Source organism: Haliotis asinina, chromosome 14, assembly GCF_037392515.1.
Source record: "Haliotis asinina isolate JCU_RB_2024 chromosome 14, JCU_Hal_asi_v2, whole genome shotgun sequence".
Taxonomy (NCBI): Eukaryota; Metazoa; Mollusca; class Gastropoda; order Lepetellida; family Haliotidae; genus Haliotis; species Haliotis asinina.
The window spans coordinates 12,058,176-12,078,627 of record NC_090293.1 but is presented as its reverse complement, the minus strand read 5'-3'; the positions used below and the strand labels follow the sequence as shown (position 1 = coordinate 12,078,627).

The window sequence follows — 20,452 nt, the reverse complement described above, 5'->3', positions numbered from 1 at the left end:
GGGAGTGGGAACTTAAACAAAATAATCAACAAAAGTAGCAGCAGCTATATCTAGTAAACACTAAACAAAACAGTAACCAGGCACTAATACAACAAAAGTGGTTGAAACATATCTGAAACGTTGGGAGTGGGAACTTAAACCAATTAATCAACAAAAGTAGCAGCAGCTATATCTAGTAAATACTAAACAAAACAGTAAACAGGCACTAATACAACCCAGTATTTCAGTGTGTTAAAATATATTAACATGTTGATAACAACCTGCCAATCAACTGCCCTCGGTGTTAAAACATACAAAATTAGGTTTTTCATGTGCATATATTTTTTAGTTCTTCATTCATGCTATTGTTGAAAAATATCAAATCATTTAAGACAAAGCAAAAAGGATATATTGGACTGACAATTATCTAATAGGAAATGTGTTCCTCGTGGTAACCCTCTCTTTCATATACAACTCTCAGCAAGTGCTCTTCGATGGTTTTTGACAAAATTTCTCCTGTTCATCAAAAGACAGTATTGATTAATGAAATGGTAGTCTGTGCATACCATTGGTCAAATAGTCAGAGCTTGCATTGCTGGAAGTATTATGTACATATAAATCACAAGAAGCTGAGTGTAACAGATTACAAGGAACTTACTGGTTTCACTTGCAGTTTGTTTAGAAATTTTAGACAAAACATTGCTTTGTGAAATAATTAACAATTCCTCTGTGATTATAAAATACTTTAGATCCCCAAATCCAGTACATCCTAAAGTGACATGCAACAGAATTGTCACTATGAGGCCTTATCAAACATAATGACATCATTCTCCTTATTTAGACATAAGCCGCCATAACACAAATGTTGATTAACTCAAACATTTATACCATATATTCTAAAAAATAATAATTTCAAAATGAAATGCACATGAAGAAGTCCTCCATACACATATGCCTCTTTTCACATCAATATATTCAGATTATATGAATTCAATATTTACTTTTGAACATACCTCTCATATCAGCATGTAGGCATTTTGCTGCAGACTTTCAAAGTTAAAAACACTTCAAACATTCTACAAGCTTTAAGGATACCCAAAATTCTGTGTGTAATTAATGTTTGCTCACAGCATGTGACATTTTCTATACTTCAAGCAACGACATACCTCACAGCTTGTCCATATGTCATAAATGAGAATGTTTTGAAATCTGAGCCATACTTAGTTGCGTACATTTGGACAATATTTTTATAAATGAAACAATTATTCCCATGTAATGACAGCATTCACAAATGGAGTTATTACATAAAATGTAAGCTGGAGACATTTAGAATTTGTATACAAGTAGAAACATGCTGAGTCACACATGTGACATTGTATAGTGAGTAGAATGCGAATCGCTTCATTAGCTGGTGACAAATATGTCTAATGTCAAGAGTGGACACCTCTAAGACCATACTGGCCACGAAACAAACTGAATTAGAAACTGGATCAAAATATACTACTCATAAAAATTTTTGGATTCACCTCGAGTACTGACTATGTTATGTATATATTTTTACATCGAAGATGCATTTCTCCATTAATTCGGGTGAGTCACATGTAAACAGTATGCAGGTGAATTGCACGAGGATCATGCATCGAATTGCTGAGACGTATCATGCATGTGAATAGCTGTGTTTAGGTGTAAAGTTTTGTTGAGAGTTCACTAATTTTTATCATTTATTGAACTTAAGATGATAACTTTTTCAACGTAATGAATTTGACTTACAATACATCAGTTCATGTACAAGCAGTACCTTTAACTGGTGTGCAATATTTTGAAAAATTTAACAGATGACTGAAGTCAGTGGCTACATTTATACAAGCGAGTCTAAACTTTTGATGGGTAGTACAGATAAAAAAAAGAAAGAAAATGACTTTTAACTGAATATATTAATGTATTTTTTTCTTGATTCAGGCAAGACACCCACACAACTATACTTAACATAGCAGAATTGTATGAAGGGTTAAGTTTTGGAGATAAAACAACAGCGGAGAATGGAACAATGACATCAAGCACAATCACAAACAGTTGGTTGCTGGGTCCTTTCAGTAAAGGATTTTAAAGTAAATGGTGTCACAGCTAACAGTATTAATGTGAGATAACTAGTGCCGGGGCAACTGATAAAATAGTTGATCACCAGCGATTATCGATGGGATTGGGAGACTAACTGATAATCATGAAAAATGAAACATTAAATCATACTTTTGAATTTATCACTTAATGCATAATGTTTGTTAAATAAAGATAGCTACTGATGTAGTTTCCTGTCTGCAATGTAAACATACTTGTATGTACTTCATCAGAAGTATCAGTGTTAATCAGTGTTTGTTCACTTTGAAAAATGTCATGATTATGTCCTGTTATTACCCATATATAATTTTTGTGGTAGGTAAACATTGTTATTGATTACTGACAACTGATTATCAGTACATGTATTGTGATCGGTAACCAGCACTAGTGATAACATTTCAAATCATGGAAAACACCAGTGAAATTTAAGAATACTCAGCTATACTTACATCTTGTCGATGCGATTCATACTGGGTGTATGTTAAAACCATCGCACAGAAATCCATGAAATCTTCTTTAGTTCTTTTCTTTTTATGAGGCGATGTGCTCATCTGAAAAAACAAACAACGTGGAATTAAGGAACATTTTTCAGAAACTGAAATATCAAATTTTTCCCTCAAAAAGTTCAAGTTGAATCAAAAGGACCCGGTAAATCTTTAACATCATATTTAATAGGGTTATGACTAGGACCAAGGTTTGAAATTCAACATGGACGTGACAGAGGTGTGATCATAATGCTAATGCAAAAAGTTAAAAATGTATTTGGTCAAGAAATTCATCATTCAAATACTACGATTAGCAACCCCAAAGGTGTGACCATAATTTTTAAATTTCCGATGACCCACTGACTTCCCTGTTTCTCAAAATGAACTATGTCAATGAAACTGGGGGAAAAATCTATGAAAATGGAACAAAAATGGATTGCTAACTTTCAGCTTTGGTTTGTCTGGGTCTATTCGGAAAGGACAGTTACTTTAGAACTGTGAAACGTATTGAGGAATACATTAAAAAAAATAACTAAGGTTAACTCATAAAGAAAACATGGCAGCTGGAACATGACATTCATCCTGTACAACTTCCTGAGTTAAAAGTGACTATAAACAAAGACAGCATGATGACAAACATCAGGACTATCTGTTTCAAGATGAATACAAACACAAACATTGAAATCTAACCTAACTACTGGTAAATAGAAAACTTTGTACAGTAACTTCAAGCAGGACACATTGGACGCAAGTTAGATGGGATAAGCTAAAGTGAAGCGAAAATGTTATCTCATTTTAAACGCAACAGTAGCGAGGCATCTCAGTGATGTCCTGGACTGGAGAGGAAAGGTATCATTTGGCAATTTCAAGACTAATACGGTTCTTTGATCATGTTGACAGCACATTATATGGTATCATTACTGAATCTGAAATCATTATCAAAACAAAACGGATACTGTATGCCACTCTCGGTGACAGTTAGCAGTGTTGTAAGAAATGAACGGATCAGTATCCTAGTATCCATCGACATTGTCAGACAAGCACCTCCTCCCCATCTACCCCTCCATTTGTTTACACTACGTCACCTCATTATATATTCACACAGTTGTCCGCCATCTTGTTTGGGGACAGGCAAGTGTTGAGAGAGAGCAACAATTTGACATGGTGTTCACGCAATTACCACCAACATCAGACAGATGTTTCTTAGTAGATCTCCCGTCAAGAACTCGAAAGTACTGATTCGCATACAACACTCAACCAATCCTAAAACTGTTCTTTCATGAACAGTGAAAACTACAGTGTGAGTTCTGCCGGGACTTTTCGGAAAGCGGGATAAATGGGGCACTTGTGTGAAGTTTTTATCTACGACAACGTACTTCAACTAAAACTGCTCATCACAACATTGACAAACAACTGACCGTACACACCCTTCTTTAAATATTGTGCTTTTCGTGTTGACGAAGAACGACTGGCTTGATTTCGCTATCAGAACAATGAATTATGGGTTTGTCCCGTTGACATACACTCAGTAAGCATTTACTGAAAGTTAAATGTTACCTACAGCCATATTATTCCAGTTGGAATCAGTACCTTCTCATGAAATAAAATACGTGACGTGAGATTATAATGGTCAGTGACGAACTTCAATGCCAACTGATGCAACTTCCAAAAATGTCAAAGTCGTACAATATCAACACATTACCTTCTCGATATTCACTTAACGAACTCAACAATGGAATATAATAAGTTAAAAAAATGAGCCTTGACATACGATCTCCGTTATGACCCATCACACCGCGATAATTAGTTACACCATCGAATAATGCAAATATGCATCATTGTCCGTGAAACCAAACCTCAACCAAAACAACACAACATTCAACTTCAGTAAATATTCGACATACTTTTTCAGATTAACATGAAACGCTGAAAGATCTGATTTGCGCTGGTCCATTTTGACGCAGTCACCACTGAAGGTTTCGACCAAGTTGAGGGAGTAAGATATCCGCCATCTTGCTATTCAACAAAGTACAGCTAGTTTGAAACCGATTTACAGTTAAAGGAAGCTACACCTACCTCAGAATTTGACTGTAATGGTCTCCGTTTGTTCCGTGGAGCTGAAAAATACAAAATTCACACACATTTAATCTTTAGTAACATTTTGTGCAGATAGTTCATTGTGAGCTTGACGGGAACATGACCCAACCACTGACAAGCAAGGGACGAAGACAGACACTATGTCCTAGACCGATTTCTCGAACTATAAACGAAATCTGTCATAAACACCTGAAGAAATAACAGTAAAACAGATGTATCTGACATATTATCGCCAAAGGACCCTGAAATTAACTCCAGTGTAGCCGTGTGCTGAAACGATTCCCCACACGACGAGATGATTTTGCTTTCGGCTGGCCAGTTTCCACTGTTCCTCAATCTGTCTGTGGTTTTCTCGGCCAGTTCCGTCCAAATACAAATAATCCCCCTGAAATATGAAGTAACTACCTTTAAAAACTTCTTCTGTCATATTGGAAGGGAAATCCAGCGCAACAGATTCTTGTAAACAGCGACGAATTACACTTAAATTGCAGTCACCGACTACACAGCTAGGCATCCAGTCAACTCAACGCTATGATTCTGTTTCGTTCAGGTCACGACATCCCAAATCTGCATAGTCAAGTGACCCCGACCTTTCACATTTGCATATCAGCAAGGTCATTACGTCATTTGTCAACCGATCCCACCTTCATCATCTTTCATGCGCTGCAGGCAAACCGAACTTTTCAGTAGATCACAGGTAACACTGTCTGATCCATCATCACTTGTAGAAGTTGCATGAAACAGTATTTTTACGCACATGCTTCTAAAAACCATGAAAATTGGTGGTCGAATGATTGCTTCTTTCACGAGCTTTGTGGAATCCATCTTGGATACGTCATTGATCGTTTAGAAGCATGTTGGGATATGTGGGCGGGGCTAGTGACGCGGCATGATTGATGGGGTCTGTGTTGTCATGGTTTATGTATCATACCCTCCAATTCTTTTTCCTTGATGATGTCGGAATACGAACCAAGCCACGAAATAACTTCTACAATCCTTGTTTGAACTGAGAAATGGTAATGCTCAGTTGTGAAACAACGAAACATTTATTGATCTGTGGTCAGTGGACTTACTGTGTTCAGCCTCGCATTCGAAGCTCGCACTCAATGGCGCGCAACACATGTCTACTGCAGTCTACAGGTCTATTTAGAGAGTTCAGTGGTGGGGCTAGCCCCGTGCTGTATTTGGCTAGCTATTCTGTGACCTGTTGATTATCATTATCGCCTGCTTGTCGTGCTGGCGGAACACATCACAATAGGATAACCGTTTTTTTACCGCCAAGATAAGGCAGAAATTTCTTATATTTCTTGGTCCTTTAGTATGCAACTCTAAACAAAATAAGGTTAAATGGTTGCGTGAAGAGAAAGTATGTAAGGTCAGGTATTGTCAATATTCGCCATGTTTCAGGCTTCTTAGATTTCGTTGATGTATGATTAGCAAAGAAAATTGATTAGACACCTGCTAAAGTTAATTTCAAGTGTTAGAAATTTTGTGAGAGATAGTCTAGCAATTTCATGACTCCCAGTTGGTAGAATCGAGTATGGTTTGGGTCACACGCTGTTATAAATATGAAACCCATCTGGGTAACGTAATGCCCTGTTGGAAAGAGTTCCACCCCTAGCCACCTCAATTTATACAGTGAAAGGGAGTCCTTACCTGTAGTAATATTCCAACTCTGAAATATGTCCATGGATTGATTTTTATACCTGTTCTAGTTTTTTGAATGTATGTTTAGGGTGAGACATAGGTAAAAGACTACGAGTTCCTCCCGTCCCTCTATAACAAATAATATATGTAAGCTACTATATTGAAAGGAAGCCTAGCGCAACGATTACAAGAGGACTTACAAAAATAACGAAGATAAAGAAACATAACTGTAGTTTGAAGACAAACTTTTTCATGTCTTTTATTATGGGTCCAATGTGCCTTTGGTTACTCCAGATTAGTGCGGATCCAAACCTGCTGGTCTCAGAAAGAGGCCAAATGGATGGAGAGGTCAGGCTTGGTAACTGTGTGTTTTTGTACCATGATGCCATTGGGGTTAGAACATTGATCATTCTAACTCACTTAATTCACTAAAATTATATATGTTATTTTCATTAATTACAAACATGTGTTATGTCCAAATGTCAAATGAAAGTGGATAAGCAGTCAGTTATATTTGATGGGGTGCTCAGGTAGCCTAGTGATTAATATGTACGCTCGTCCTGCTGAGGACATGGGATTGATTCTCCACATGGCCATGTTTGTGAAGTCCATTTACGTGTCCTCAAGCATGACATTGATGAAATGTTTCTAAAAGCGACATAAAAATAAATTCACTCAAGCTTCTGGACATAGAATAGTTACCTGTGACTGTAAGCATATATTTATCTTCTTTGTCTTTCATTTCCACCAGTCAGACTCATTCTCTAAGGTAGGGCCTGTAAGCCTTGTGAGGCAAGTGTATTTCTGGTACCTGATTTCTGGTGACAAACCTATACTCAAGAATTAGTTCCATTATGGGCAACTGCCAAATGTGACTATTAAGACTGGCCCAAGTGTACAACCATGCATGGCTGTCAGAGCTGTTGACAGTCGTAGTAGTTGGTTGATTTGGGGATGATTAGATCTAAAATCTGTTATTCCAGCAAGGATTACCAGTTCCTTATTGTCAACTGACAACCATTAGACAATTTGAAAAGGCATGGAACATTGTTTGTCACACCAGAAGTACTAAACAGCGTTAGGTCTATCAAAGTGCCATGACGTGAAGGACCTATAATTTTCATTGGCTTCCAAGAAATTTGCACTGCTTAGTAAACATAATCTGATCCATTTAACATGAAAACATTATCACATACCCTGTTTCAGACACACTGTAATTTTTGCAGAAGACTTGAGTCACCTTGTTGATTAAGAACATGAAAAAGTTTGGAAAATACATGTTGGCGCCCTTTTGACAGTACATATACTTTACAAATCTGGGTTAGGGTCTCATTTGTCTGATGGCATGAGAATCGATCTACACAATTTCGATACAGTGAAATGTCAATCAAATCAGCGAATCTGACCACCCGATCTCACTAGTTGCCCCATAAAAAAAGCATGGGTTACTGAAGATCATTTCTAACGGGGACCTTCAGAGGTGTATAGAAATTGTAACATATTCATAATTACATGTTTGGTCCTGGGATTAAGTGCCTCAGGTGTGTTTTTGTTGTTTATTGTTGCTGTCAATGATTATCAAGTTATATGATGATGGTATGTAGTTCTGTAAATAAATTGAGTCTGGACTAGACAGTCCAGTGATTGACATTGAGAGCACAGATCTTCACATTAAGGATATAATGACACAACCGAGTCAGCAAGCCTGACTACCTGATCTCGTTAGTCACCACAGAGAATTATGGTTTCTTTCAAGATGTGCAGAGTTTGGGCTGAAAACAATGCTAAATCTATACTCAAACCTTTTGTTTCAAAAAGGCTGATATTTGCAGAGAGCAGGTATTTAACCCAAGCTGATTTTGTCAAAATGACATTTGGAAAAGTACTATGCAAACATCTTGTAAAATGGCACCTTGGGTTGTGGACAAGCTCATTGTTAAATCTTCCTTTGAAGTTTGTTTGGCTGCTTTTTCAATTGTTGTCATGTATGAAGTTTTACCATACCTGATGGGCAAAAGTTGCATGCATAAGAAAGAAAAGAGACAACCATTTTTAGAAGTCTTGACAGTGTTCAACAAAACCTGCCATGTCATGTGAAATTCCGTCTGCTCACGAGCCTTACACTGGTGACACTGGCTCTCCTATAGTGATACTGTCTGCTATCACTAAGTAGCAGGAGGGCGTTGCTATAAAACCTTGTTATGTGCAGCAATGAGCCTCGCCCATAGTCTGACACTATTACCTGTACAACACATCTTATTAATAGAGGCATCTTCAGAATTTCAGATAGGCTTATATTCATAGATCAGGATTGATTGTCTTTAGAATGATCTGTCAATAATTCATTGAATTGGAAAAACTGAAAATTCACTGCTAGTTAAACAGGAAAATAAATATTGGTTGTTAGTGTAATTTTTTCCCACAAATCCACCTTTGAAAATAATCACCGGTATTTTCCGTGAATAGTCTATTTGTGGGTACCAGGGACACTTACTCGTAATTTTCAGGGGTGCTGGACTACAAAATGGGGATCTCAGGCACTTAAATGTTATTATTAATACAATACTATAATATTGTTACAATTCTATTACTGTTATTGTATTGTGTATCATGATCATCACAGAAATTAAACTGCAAATGATATCAAAACACGGCTAATAGCAGTGATAACTTATTTACGTGATCAATATTTTAAAAAAATAACTATTTGAACTTTTCTGCGTCCATGTGGATGCACTAATCTCTTTTGAGTTGTCCCTTGACAATTGTTATGCATATAAGAAGCATAAGTAATTTGTGTGCATCAGCAAGCACTGGAACTACTAGTATGCTAAGACGTAGTTTTGGGAGATACGTGTTGCAATATTTTCACTCAATATGCTGATATTAAGGCATACAGGTTTTGTTAAATGTTAATGTCATTTAAGAAAAACACATACTTTCCTTCACATATGATGTTTAACTTCCAAATTGAATTTCAAAACAGCAGGAATGTGGATGTTATATTTCTCTGATGTCAGGTGCTGGCTTTGACAAAATGTTTACTTTGTATGAAGAAACTTGGAACTGCATGTACAACTGGTGGCATTCCCTGTCAGACACGTGAGGCCCAACATGTTGCAACCCCAGAAGATCCATGTTAGAATTGATCTCCAGTAACTTCATGCTTTTCATAAGAGGTGATTAACAGGATTGGGTGGTCTGGCTTGCTGACTTGGTTGACATATGCTCATGCTGTTGATCACTGGACAATCCAGTCGGGACTCAATTATTTACAGACCACTGTCATACAGGTGGAATATTGCAGATTGAGGGGTAAAACTAGACTCGCTCATTCGATGCTACAATGCAAATCACAACTCAGACCTTTTGGAATTATAAAAGTCTTCGACCATTTCCCAAATAACTCATACCTATATGGTAATACGTTGCATATGTTTTGCCAGTATGCAGCTATAGAAACTTTGCTGATTCCAGTCAGTTCCATTATAGAAAAGGGGCAGTAGCTTAGCCCTGTGGTTAAGGTGTTCACTCATCACACCTAAGAGCTGGGTTTGAATCCTCACATGGTTACAATGTGGGAATCCCATTTCTGGTGTCTCCAGCCGTGATGTTGCGGGAATATTGTGGAAAGAAGTGTAAAACTCACTCACTCATGCATTATCAAATAAATGTGTTACAAATAGTCTATTTACAACCCTTCTGTACCAGATTTAAAAATCAGAAGTTAAGACACTTGATTCACGTTAATATGTTTAAGTCAGCTGGATATTTTGTTGTCTTTTTGTGTTACTTTCGGATCAGACCCGTGAAGGTCCCGGGGTAGAATAGGCCTTCAGCAACCCATGCTTGCCTTAAAAGGTGACTATGCTTGTCGTAAGAGGCGACTAACGGGATCGGGTGGTCAGACTAGCTGACTTGGTTGACACATGCCATCGGTTCCCCATTGCGCAGATCGATGCTCATGTTGTTGATCACTGGATTGTCTGGTCCAGACTCGATTATTTACAGACCGTCGCCATATAGCTGGAATATTGCTAAGTGCGTCGTAAAAGTAAACTCACTCACTCACTCACTTTCGGATTAGTGAGAACGTAAAAATGAAGTTATGGCTATTTTCTCCATTGTCACTTACGTCTGCTGATAACATCTTCGGTCTTTGTAAAGGGCAACCAGTCAGTTGTCACTGATGATTGATCAGAGAACATATGTTGCATACATTGTATGATTTTATATGCAAGAAGTTGATGAGTTCTAAAACATTTAACTTTATAGATAACACTTCCTGGTTGATTGTTCATCAGGATACATACTATTATCTTACCCCGCACATTGATGTCACTGTCTGAATGGCTGAGCACTCTCCTATTATTTTCAATGCACTGTGCAGCAAGATGCAAGATTCGAATCGTTTGATTCACGCAGGGTGGCTGAAGTGTACAATCCAATACGCATGCTTCAAACAGTTCATAATTAACATTTAGGTGTTTGGTACGATAAATATGTTGTTCACTGGGCATGAGGGGACCATGGGTTGAGGTACCCTCAAGGTCTGTTTTGGTCCCGGCGCCCGAAGAACATAAACAAATACCTCAACCCATGGTCCCATCGTGACCAGTGAACAACTTACAATATAGCAGTGTTATCATCTAGGTGTGAAACAGTGTACCGTGGCAGTAGTAGAACTGCAGTATTTTGCCTTGTGTCCCATAATGCATCCAAAATTTCAGTCAGTTTTTGGACTGCCGTTTTATTAACATTTTAAACCCATTTCCGGTGTACCAGCATTGATATTGCTGGAATATTACTAAAAGCAATGGAATCATTTTCTCAAAATCTGTGCATTTCTTTGTTAGATGGCTGCTATTTTCCCGGAAGTAAGTTCTCATCTACTAGACCGATGTGGACAGAACTGAAGGGCTTGTACCAAATACGACCCTACCATGGTAAGAGCTTGTTGTTTCACCCAAATTTTATCTAAAGGAAGTGAACGGAACCAAAGTAAGGGAGGGGTATAGATGTGATAATTTGTAATAAGCACCAAGCTAACATTAATAACAACAGGCTGCTACATAGTGACTGATACTGTAATGACGCAAGTTGAAGAGGGGCTCAAAATATTTTTCAAGTACACTTGTCACAAGAAAGTCACTTGTCCTGACTAATTTTCCACTTGTCATGATTTTTATGACAGTCATGATGATGTAATTGTGAAAGAAGAAATCAGTGTGTTCCCTGATGTTGATGTTTAGTGGACTATTTATTGAGAAGTGATAAATAGCCATGAAAGATAACTCTACTTCATGTTAGTTGTGAAAATTATTAGCTACATTTTGAGCTGATTATGACATAAAGTCTTTTGAGCAGATATGAAATATAATCTATGTTTAATTGCAGTTTGAAGCCATAAACAAAAATTATCTAGTAGCCCACAGACAAATAAGATGCCAAGTTGATTGCCCGAAATATAAACTGCCTTGTCTCGGGCATCAAGCGATGGGATTTTTTAACAGCTGGCATCACATTTTGCTGACCAAACTTATTTAGAAAAAAATGTGGCCAGCTGCAACATAAATTCATGTATTTCTAAATATGAGGGCACAGTCACTTAATAACTGTCTTTCTTAGTATTTGGTCCCTAACCTGACTTCTTTTGCTCTAGCATAGCTGTCCATGGATACAAAATTGTGGATATGTTAGAAAACGTTCATCTAGCTTTCTAAGATAAATAAGCCGACTGTAAAGTTGTTGTAATTTCTTACTTTACAAAAAGGAGAGATAGAAATTTTGAGGGATATTAAATTGTTGGTGCCTGGCATTTTTCTGTTTCTACAGTCTGTCTGCTTGGTGTATCTATCCATGGACATCTAGTGTCTCTCAGGTAGGCGCACACACAGACACACACACAGTCATCCGTAGCTATGATTTGTCCTCATGAACTCAGTGTAGCTGGGTACACCATCATTTATGTGTTTATAATCCTGAGGCATATAAACTTTGAGTTCAGGGTTGAGTGTTTCCGATAGTTTGCAAAGGCGCTAGTTTCCTTCACTGAACATGGGCTGAAAGTTACTTTTCTTTCACTGATCATTTGTCAGTAGTTGGAAACATTGTGTTCTGTAAGTCTGTAAGAGTTATCTCCCATGGTGTGAGCCTAGTTAGTGTTGCAGTAGTGTTGGACCTTTATTTAGTGACTGATCAGTAAATATACTGATATTAGCACCACTGCAGTGCTTTCTGAGGATTACAGATGCAACAATGTCTTTCTGAGCATCCCCCCAAACAAGTGATACGAGAACACACAACTGCCAAATGACACGTCAATACCACATGTGTCTTCCTTTGGCAGCCATGTTAGCCCAGAGTCAGCCAGGCATTGATAAGATCAACCTGTTGCATGCAATTCCCTAGATGGATGACGAAGATATACCGAACATGCCTTTGTGACATCACACGAGGCACTCCTGGATGTGTTCAGTTTTAGCATCATGAATGTGAATGATAGCCATTTCTCAAAACGTGTTTTTTTACGGGAGCTGAGTGTGCATACTGCACGTGCACCATGTTTCAACTGCATTGTCAGCACAAATGCTCTTGGATGCATTTGAGATATCGCGTCCCTGTGATTTGAAAACATGAGATTCGAACCTAAACGTCAGAGTTGTGCATTTCTGAGTCATGTTTTCACCCTAGTTTTGGAAACAGCAAACAGCAGCATCTCTAAAATGGACTAAGTATAGAAAATCCAGTATGTGTTTTTATGCCTCTCAGAAAGATTTCATTTGTTGTTTACCAGCAAGTACACAAACACATGTGCAAGCAGGCACAAACACCCCCATCAATTTCCAAGTCTCATCACTATTTCAGTGACTATTTATTTTGAATTTGATTGCTGCACCCCCTCTCCTCTGAAAACTGAATCAATGTGTAGTTGAGAGAAAATTCTGATTAAAATATTAATATGAATTAATGTATCCTAGTCCAACTCTCTACCAAATAAGGGAAATGGCATGGCCTCGTGGTTAAAGCGTTCACTCATCACACCGAAGATCTGGGTTTTATCCACTACTTGGGTACTATGTGTGAAGCTCATTTCTGGTGTCCCCTGCCTTGACATTTCTGAAAGCAGCGTAAAACTAAACTCACTCCCTTGACCAAAAGATACTATTCATTGTTCCTGTTAAACATGGTGGTAAGTCCAGTTCACTCAGTGTTCTTAAGAACTGTAAGTGGAAGGAAAACATGAAAATGCCTTGTCATGTTTGTTTGCGTGATTAAATACGCCATGTCTATCTAGTTATACTACACATTCATGCTAAATAACAGGTGGTGGGGTAGCTTAGCAATTTGCTTATAATCCTGAAGATCTAGGTTTGTTCCTTACATCGATATAAGCTCATGGCTGCAGCGTTTGCATTGACGCAGAAAACCTGCATATTTGATGCACAAATTTTCTCAAATACGCAGTGAATTTAAAAGCTTGCGTCATTGTTGATGCAGGGCTCCTTGACCCTAAGTTCAATAAATCAGAGCTTGTAATTTGCTGTTGTTTAAAACTACTTTGTTTATTGTTTACTAGTTAACTGCTCACTACTGATTAAATACCTGACCTTCTTTACCTTGTATTTCACCATTATTTGATGTCTTGATGAAAGTTCCATATTGAATTTTGACTCCCCAAAACAAGTCCATGACTCCCTCTCATGACACCATCATGATGACTCTTAAATTTTCATGTCTAGGGCAAACACCTTTGCTGGAATATTGCTAAGGTATTGTTAAGCCCAACTCACTCACTCTCTATATGGGTACAAGTCCATTTCTTGTGTGCCCAGCCATAATATTACTGGAATATTGATGAAAGTGGCATATTACTGATCTCACTCTCCCTTGCTAGTTGTAGATCACATCTGTCAACATGTAATCATATGCAGACACCTTATAAAGTTAAGGGGCCTAATGATTTAAATCCTTTTATTTTAATGTGTTTGTTTTGTTGCTGTTTTCAGATTCATACCTGCATGCATAGAGGAACCAAGCCCACCCAAAATGAGAAGGGAGATAACCTAGGTTGATAACATGAAGAAGAGGGAATGGTTCTGTAGTGGAAAAGAATTGTGACCTACTTCAAGTTAGCACTAAATGTGGTGTGCTGGAAAATGAACTGACCACCATATTGTACAGTCTCCTAGGAGAAACACTGAAACATGGAGCATCTGGAGGTTCACACGGGCGACAAGCCATTCCTGTGTGAGCAGTGCGACCACCGCATCACAACGCCGGATGCAGGGATGAAAGTGCAGGTCATTGTGGACACGGGGGCCAAGGTCGTCAAGTGTGACATGTGCAATAAGCAGTTTACTTGTGCACCAAATCTCACGGGACATATTGTTGTCCACTCCACTCCGAAGCCATACCAGTGCAACCGCTGCAACGCAAACTTTGAATCTCCAGCAGCACTTCGCCTGCACATGGAAACCCATGTGGAGAACAAGGACACCTGCACTGAGGAGAATCGCTTCAAGTGTGATGTTTGCCACAAGCGGTTCTTTTCCATGGCCAATCTCTACCGACACAAGAAGCTCCATGACACATCCAAGCCTTACCCATGTGATATTTGCCAGAAGTCGTATGGCACAGAGGCTTATCTGAAGGCTCATATGTGGGAGCATGTTCCTGAGAAGCCGTTCGAATGTGAAATCTGTCAGAAGAAGTTCCCCTTACTTATTCATCTGAAGCGACATAAGTCTGTGCACTCAGATGTTAAGTCGCACCAGTGTGACGTATGTGGCAAACAGTTTACATCACTGGGAAATCTGAAACGGCACAAACTGACCCATATAGTGTACGAATGCCATGTGTGTAGCAAGCAGTTCACAAAGCTGAATCAGCTGAAGGAACACATCACGGACCACGTGGAACACAAGCCCTTCCAGTGTGACATGTGTGACCGGAAATTTACAACAGAAGTGCTTCTTAAGGCTCATGTATGGATCCACCGCCGCGACAAGGAGCCGTATTTCTGTAAAACCTGCAAAATGCGATTTCCTCTGTCGAAACAGCTAAGGGAACACAAGATCAGTGTGCATGGAGAAATACCAGTTCCTTCAAGGAGTAAAAAGAATCCCTATTTGCACATCACTGAACCAAGCACAAAAACAGAAATAGATGAGAAATTTAATGGTGGTGAAAAGGAAAACTCCCCCGAAGATGAAGATGACCAAGAAATTCACTATGTGTATGAGCCAAATAAGAGGTATCCTTGTGATGAATGTGGTAAGACATTCAAAACTGTGCGTATTCGTAATCAGCACTTGCGGCTGCACAATGGTACCCGACCATATCAGTGTGATACTTGTGGTAGCACCTTCCAAACACAGACTAACCTACGCAGGCACATGAAGCTCCACAGTCGATCAAATCCGTATCAGTGTTCTATGTGTGACAAATCATACAAAACCATTGGTGCTTTAAAGACTCATATGTGGGAGCACAATAATATTAAGCCATTCCAATGTGAGGTCTGTCACAAAAAGTTCTCACAGGAGTTACATGTCAAACGACACATGATTGTCCACTCAGGTGAGAAGAAATTTAAATGTGATATGTGCCCCATGACTTTCAACCAGTCAGGAAACTTGAAGCGTCATAAAGCTACGCATTTTGTGACCTTGAAGTTTCCATGTACTGTATGTGGGAGAATGTTCAGGACAATTTCTGAGATGAAGTTGCATCTTGAGGATCATAACAACACAAAGAAATTCCAATGTCGCTTCTGCCACAGGAAGTATGCCACAGCCTCTATTCTCAAAGGCCATATGTGGGCTCATGCAGAGAAACGTTTCTTTTGTAAATTATGCAACAAAAGATTTGCATCGTCTGTGTTTTTAGGTCGTCATATGACCGTGCATGCTCAGGAACAGAAGGAAACATACCAGTGCCAGATTTGCAAGAAACGCTTTTTGAAACTCGGTAATTACAGGTCTCATGTTAAACTCCATTCCAAGTCTAAAGATGTGAGGTGTCAGCTTTGTGACACTGGCTTCACTGGCCTGCGAATGTTGGACAATCACGTGAAACACAACCATCCTGACATCGCTATGTTTCAGTGTGGTTTTTGTCCGGAGGTATTCCTGCGACTCAGTCATCTGGAGAAACACATCGCATCACGTCATCCGGACATCTTTAAGTGTGATAAATGCGACAGTAGCTTCTGCAAGCAGGATGCTCTTCTGGAACATCAGATCCAACATGGCATTGAGAACCCTTTCCAGTGTGATATCTGTGAGAAAGCATACCCAAAGAGAGTAAAACTGCAGTTGCATAAACGGACCCACACAAAGTCTGTTGCACACACCTGTAGGGCATGTAAGCAGGGTTTTTCTACAAGGAAAGAGAAGCTGGACCACAGGAACAAGATGGAGGATCTCCTGCATAAACCACATGTCTGCAATTTGTGTGGGAAGAGATTTCTTAACAGCCAGCGTCTTGAGAGACACAAATTCATGCACTCAGGTGAGAAACCATACAAATGTACAGTGTGTGAGAAGGGGTTCTCTCAGTGTGCGCATCTGAAGGATCATTTAAGGACACATACTGGGGAAAAGCCCTACATGTGTAACATCTGTGACAAGAACTTTGCTCACCCCCGATCTCTGCGAATCCATGTGGAGATGTGTAAGAAAGGCCAGTTCAGGACTGATGGCCCTTGTGGCTGTGGTGATGGTAGCAAGCCACATTCTCCGCCCAAACCCTACAAGTGTGATGTTTGTAGTAAGAGATTCAGGAGAGAGAGGAACTTCAGGCTGCATATTGAAAATAAGACCTGCACAAAGAATGTGAAATGCCCTTGTGGGTGTAATGGGAATGAGAAGGACCATGTCAAAGGTCAGTCTGAAAGTGAGACTGATCATTCTGATAGTGAGGCAGGTCATTCTGATAGTGAGGCTAATCATTCTGAAACTGAGGCTGTTACAGGAGTGGAAGATACGGCAGGTGACTCTGAGGTGTTTCTAACACACAGTTATAGCAAAGTAAGCCTTCAAGGAACTGCTGGTGGTGGAGAGAACGCAGAAATAACAGTGAAAAAGGAACCAGGTTGTGAGGTTTCGCAAGGAAGTGAAGGTATGGAAAACAACATGGAAAGGATCATTGATACTGAGCCAGAAACTTCCAAACAAACAAAATTATCAAAGAACATTGAATCATCAAATGGTGAAAAAGTGTCAGCAGAGTGTAACAATGTGAAAAGCTCATTGGAGCTTGTTGACATAATTCTTGAGGCTGCAGAAGCATCAACAGAGAAAGAGTGTGAAAAATCAAGGAATGTGGTAGATGAGAAAAGCCTGCTGGTTGTAGGTGAAACCAGAACCTCCCAGATTGAAAGTCATTCAAAGAAATGTGAGAGTGAAACTTGCCAAAAGACTTTCCCTTCGTCACAGTTGTTAAAAAGACCATTTAAGTGTGGAATCTGTTACAGTACTTTTCCTGAGTCACAACATTTGTCGGTTCACATGAAGACGCATGCCAAAGACAAGCCATACCAATGTGCAATATGTTCTGCATCCTTTCCCCATCCTAAACCTTACAGGCGTCACTTGCAGACACACAAGGTGGCTCATGCAAAGTGTCCTTACTGTAGTAAAGCATTTGTAAGCAAACCAAAGCTGTCGAGTCACATACGGGTAGTCCATCCACAGCATTACTTTGACGGTTGTTCAAAGACTTCATTGGATGCTAATGCACCTGAAGTTATCGAGATCAAAAAGGAGCCAGTGGAAGCAACTGGAGAGGAATCTTTGAGCCAGGATGTGCCTCAGTCTCATAGTTTACTTGGTGAAAGTGTTCTCCTCAAGCTGTCTGCTCAAGACAAGGCTGGACAAGGTTCTGATTCTGCTGAATACAGTATTGTATATTTGGGATCGGAAGATGATCACTACAGGTTGGGCAAATCTGCAGCACTAGGTTCTGAAGCACAAGTCATCCAAATGCCATGTGATATAGGATCTGCAGGGACTGGAAATATCAGATGTGATTCTAATCTTAAATTCTTGGAAGAAACTGATGATGGTGTTGTCATGGAGACATCATCTGAAGGTACCCAGTCTACAGTTTCAGGTACAGCAACTGCAGAAAATGTGACTGTCATGACAACAGAGGAAGCATCACAGGTGGTTGCTGTGATACAGGAACATGAGGCATGGAACCAGGCTGCAGTTGCTAGGCAACAAGGTCAAGTAGTAGATGCCCAACCTATACAAGTGTCTTCTGTTAGTGGAGTGAAAGTATGTCAAGGGTCTTTCCTTGATGGCGTCTCTCTAGATAATGTGCAGATCATAACAACTGAGAGCAATATTAATGGAGAGACTGTAGTTGTTAAGATAGAGTACTAGTGTTTATCTTCACGGAACAATAGTGGGTCATAAATTCATGGTTTTGTATGCACAAGTTTCCTTATTCACCTGTGAATACAGACAGCTGAAGTGTGGTGTAGATGCTATCTGTAAGCAGTGCATGACAACACTGGATGGTATAAGGGTAACCAAGGACTGTTCACACTACTGAACACTCAACTTTTGTTTTCAACACAGCAATATTTTCAATGCAGAGTGTGCCACAGCCTTTTTTCTCCATACATCTGTTTAAAGATTGCTGCGGCAGCCTAGTGGTTAAGGTGTTTGCTCGTCATGTTGAAGACCCATTTCGATTCCCCACATGGGCACCATGTGTGAAGACCATTCTGGTGTCCCTTCTCCACTGTCCTTGTTGTGATTTGCTGGAATATTTGCTAAAAGTGACATAACAGAGTTTGCCAATGGAGCAGCCTGATCCTCTTCACTCCCATTTCATTTCAGACAGAGTTTCTGCCAAGGTTAAGAAAATAGACTGGTACTGTTACCTGAAAGTATGATGCAGCTATGTGGCACATTGTCTGCATGTATTTCCTTTTGATGGATGGGCAGTGGGGAAGCCCATTGGTTAAAGTGTTTAATCATCTCGCCTAAGACCTGGTTTGGTTCCCCACGTAGGCAAAATGTCCAAAGTCCATTCTGGTGTCCGTTGCCGTGATATTACTGGAATATTGCTAAAAGAGGTGTAAAACTCACCCACTCACTTGCTACCTTAGTAGGACTGTAGTAGCCATAAGGAAAAGGGAGAAAACTATTTGTAATTGGTGTGGGTAATATGTACATCACTCGTATGTCATGTTACTGAGGTAACGCTGTGATGAGTAAGGGACCATTCATAATGTATGGCAAGGGCGTGGGGGTCTGTTTTGTTCACATGTACTGGATGTGGGGTCAGTAATTTTGTACATGAAATCTTAAAATATTATGCCTAGAAATTATTATGGATGGGTTGGGAGGTATCATTGATTTTGTTCATGACATGTATGGGGTCACTCACATTGTACACGCTACTCCATAAAAATTATTCTAACCCCCTTAGCCATAAATAATGAATGTCCCTTACAGCTTAAAGGAAGTGCATCTCACTCACTCAGTGTAGGAGTAAAAGATCCTCTTTAAAAATGTATTTATTATAATAAAGTTGCCATCCATATTTTCCTGTGATATGAAGCATCTGTTTGAATGAGTTTTGAAGTGTCTGTTCCATTACATTTACTTTCAAGACTGAGACTTAAGGGGGAAAGGTACATGAACATTAAGTACTACTGTACAGGGTCCAGTTTCACAAAGCAGAAATAGAGCTAAGGTGGTCGTAACTCCCTCACTTTAACAGGGACTTACGATAGACGTAGCGCTACGATGGGTTTGTAGAAAGGGCCCTAAACTTCAGATGTTGGCCAGACCTACAGTGGCTGAGAAGGTGGTAACTGGATGGTGAATGTCATAAACAAAAGACCTGGTCTCAATCTACAAAGAATTTATAGCGCTACATAAGCCAGTGGTAAACTCGAGTTGTGAGCGGTAGTGCTTTTACGAACTCTTCCTTAATCAGGACCCAGGTTTATTTCCCTGAGCTGATGCAAGCATTGTGATTCTAAAGATTTGTTTGGAAATCATTTGTATTCTTGTTAAAGTGTGTTCAATTTTCTTTTTGAAAAAGGTTATAGTGATTGAATGTGTTGAGAGAGTTGATGAATACTTGAAAATAAAACTTGACAT

At 39.3% G+C, this 20,452-nt stretch overlaps 2 protein-coding genes across 3 annotated transcripts in view; one reads left to right on the top strand and one right to left on the bottom strand.

The window, feature by feature from the left end:
* Positions 1-5,530, bottom strand: part of LOC137260922 (PHD finger protein 23B-like) — a 16,365-nt gene extending 10,835 nt beyond the window's left edge. The window contains exons 1-3 of the mRNA XM_067798475.1: positions 5,082-5,530; positions 4,656-4,696; positions 2,544-2,645 (exon numbers count right to left, since the gene is read on the bottom strand). Coding sequence (XP_067654576.1) covers positions 2,544-2,645; positions 4,656-4,696; positions 5,082-5,190 — 252 coding nt within the window. The 5' untranslated portion in view covers positions 5,191-5,530. The remainder of the gene's footprint in view (positions 1-2,543; positions 2,646-4,655; positions 4,697-5,081) is intronic.
* Positions 5,278-20,452, top strand: LOC137260921 (zinc finger protein 62 homolog). Of its 2 annotated transcripts, none has more exons than XM_067798474.1 (3): positions 5,278-5,373; positions 11,180-11,269; positions 14,333-20,452. In XM_067798474.1, the coding sequence occupies exon 3, from the start codon at positions 14,531-14,533 to the stop codon at positions 18,713-18,715; it is 4,185 nt and encodes a 1,394-aa protein (XP_067654575.1). In that variant the 5' UTR covers positions 5,278-5,373; positions 11,180-11,269; positions 14,333-14,530; the 3' UTR covers positions 18,716-20,452. The 2 variants fall into 2 exon arrangements, with proteins under 2 accessions (XP_067654575.1, XP_067654574.1); XM_067798473.1 differs by lacking the exon at positions 5,278-5,373 and adding an exon at positions 5,557-5,692.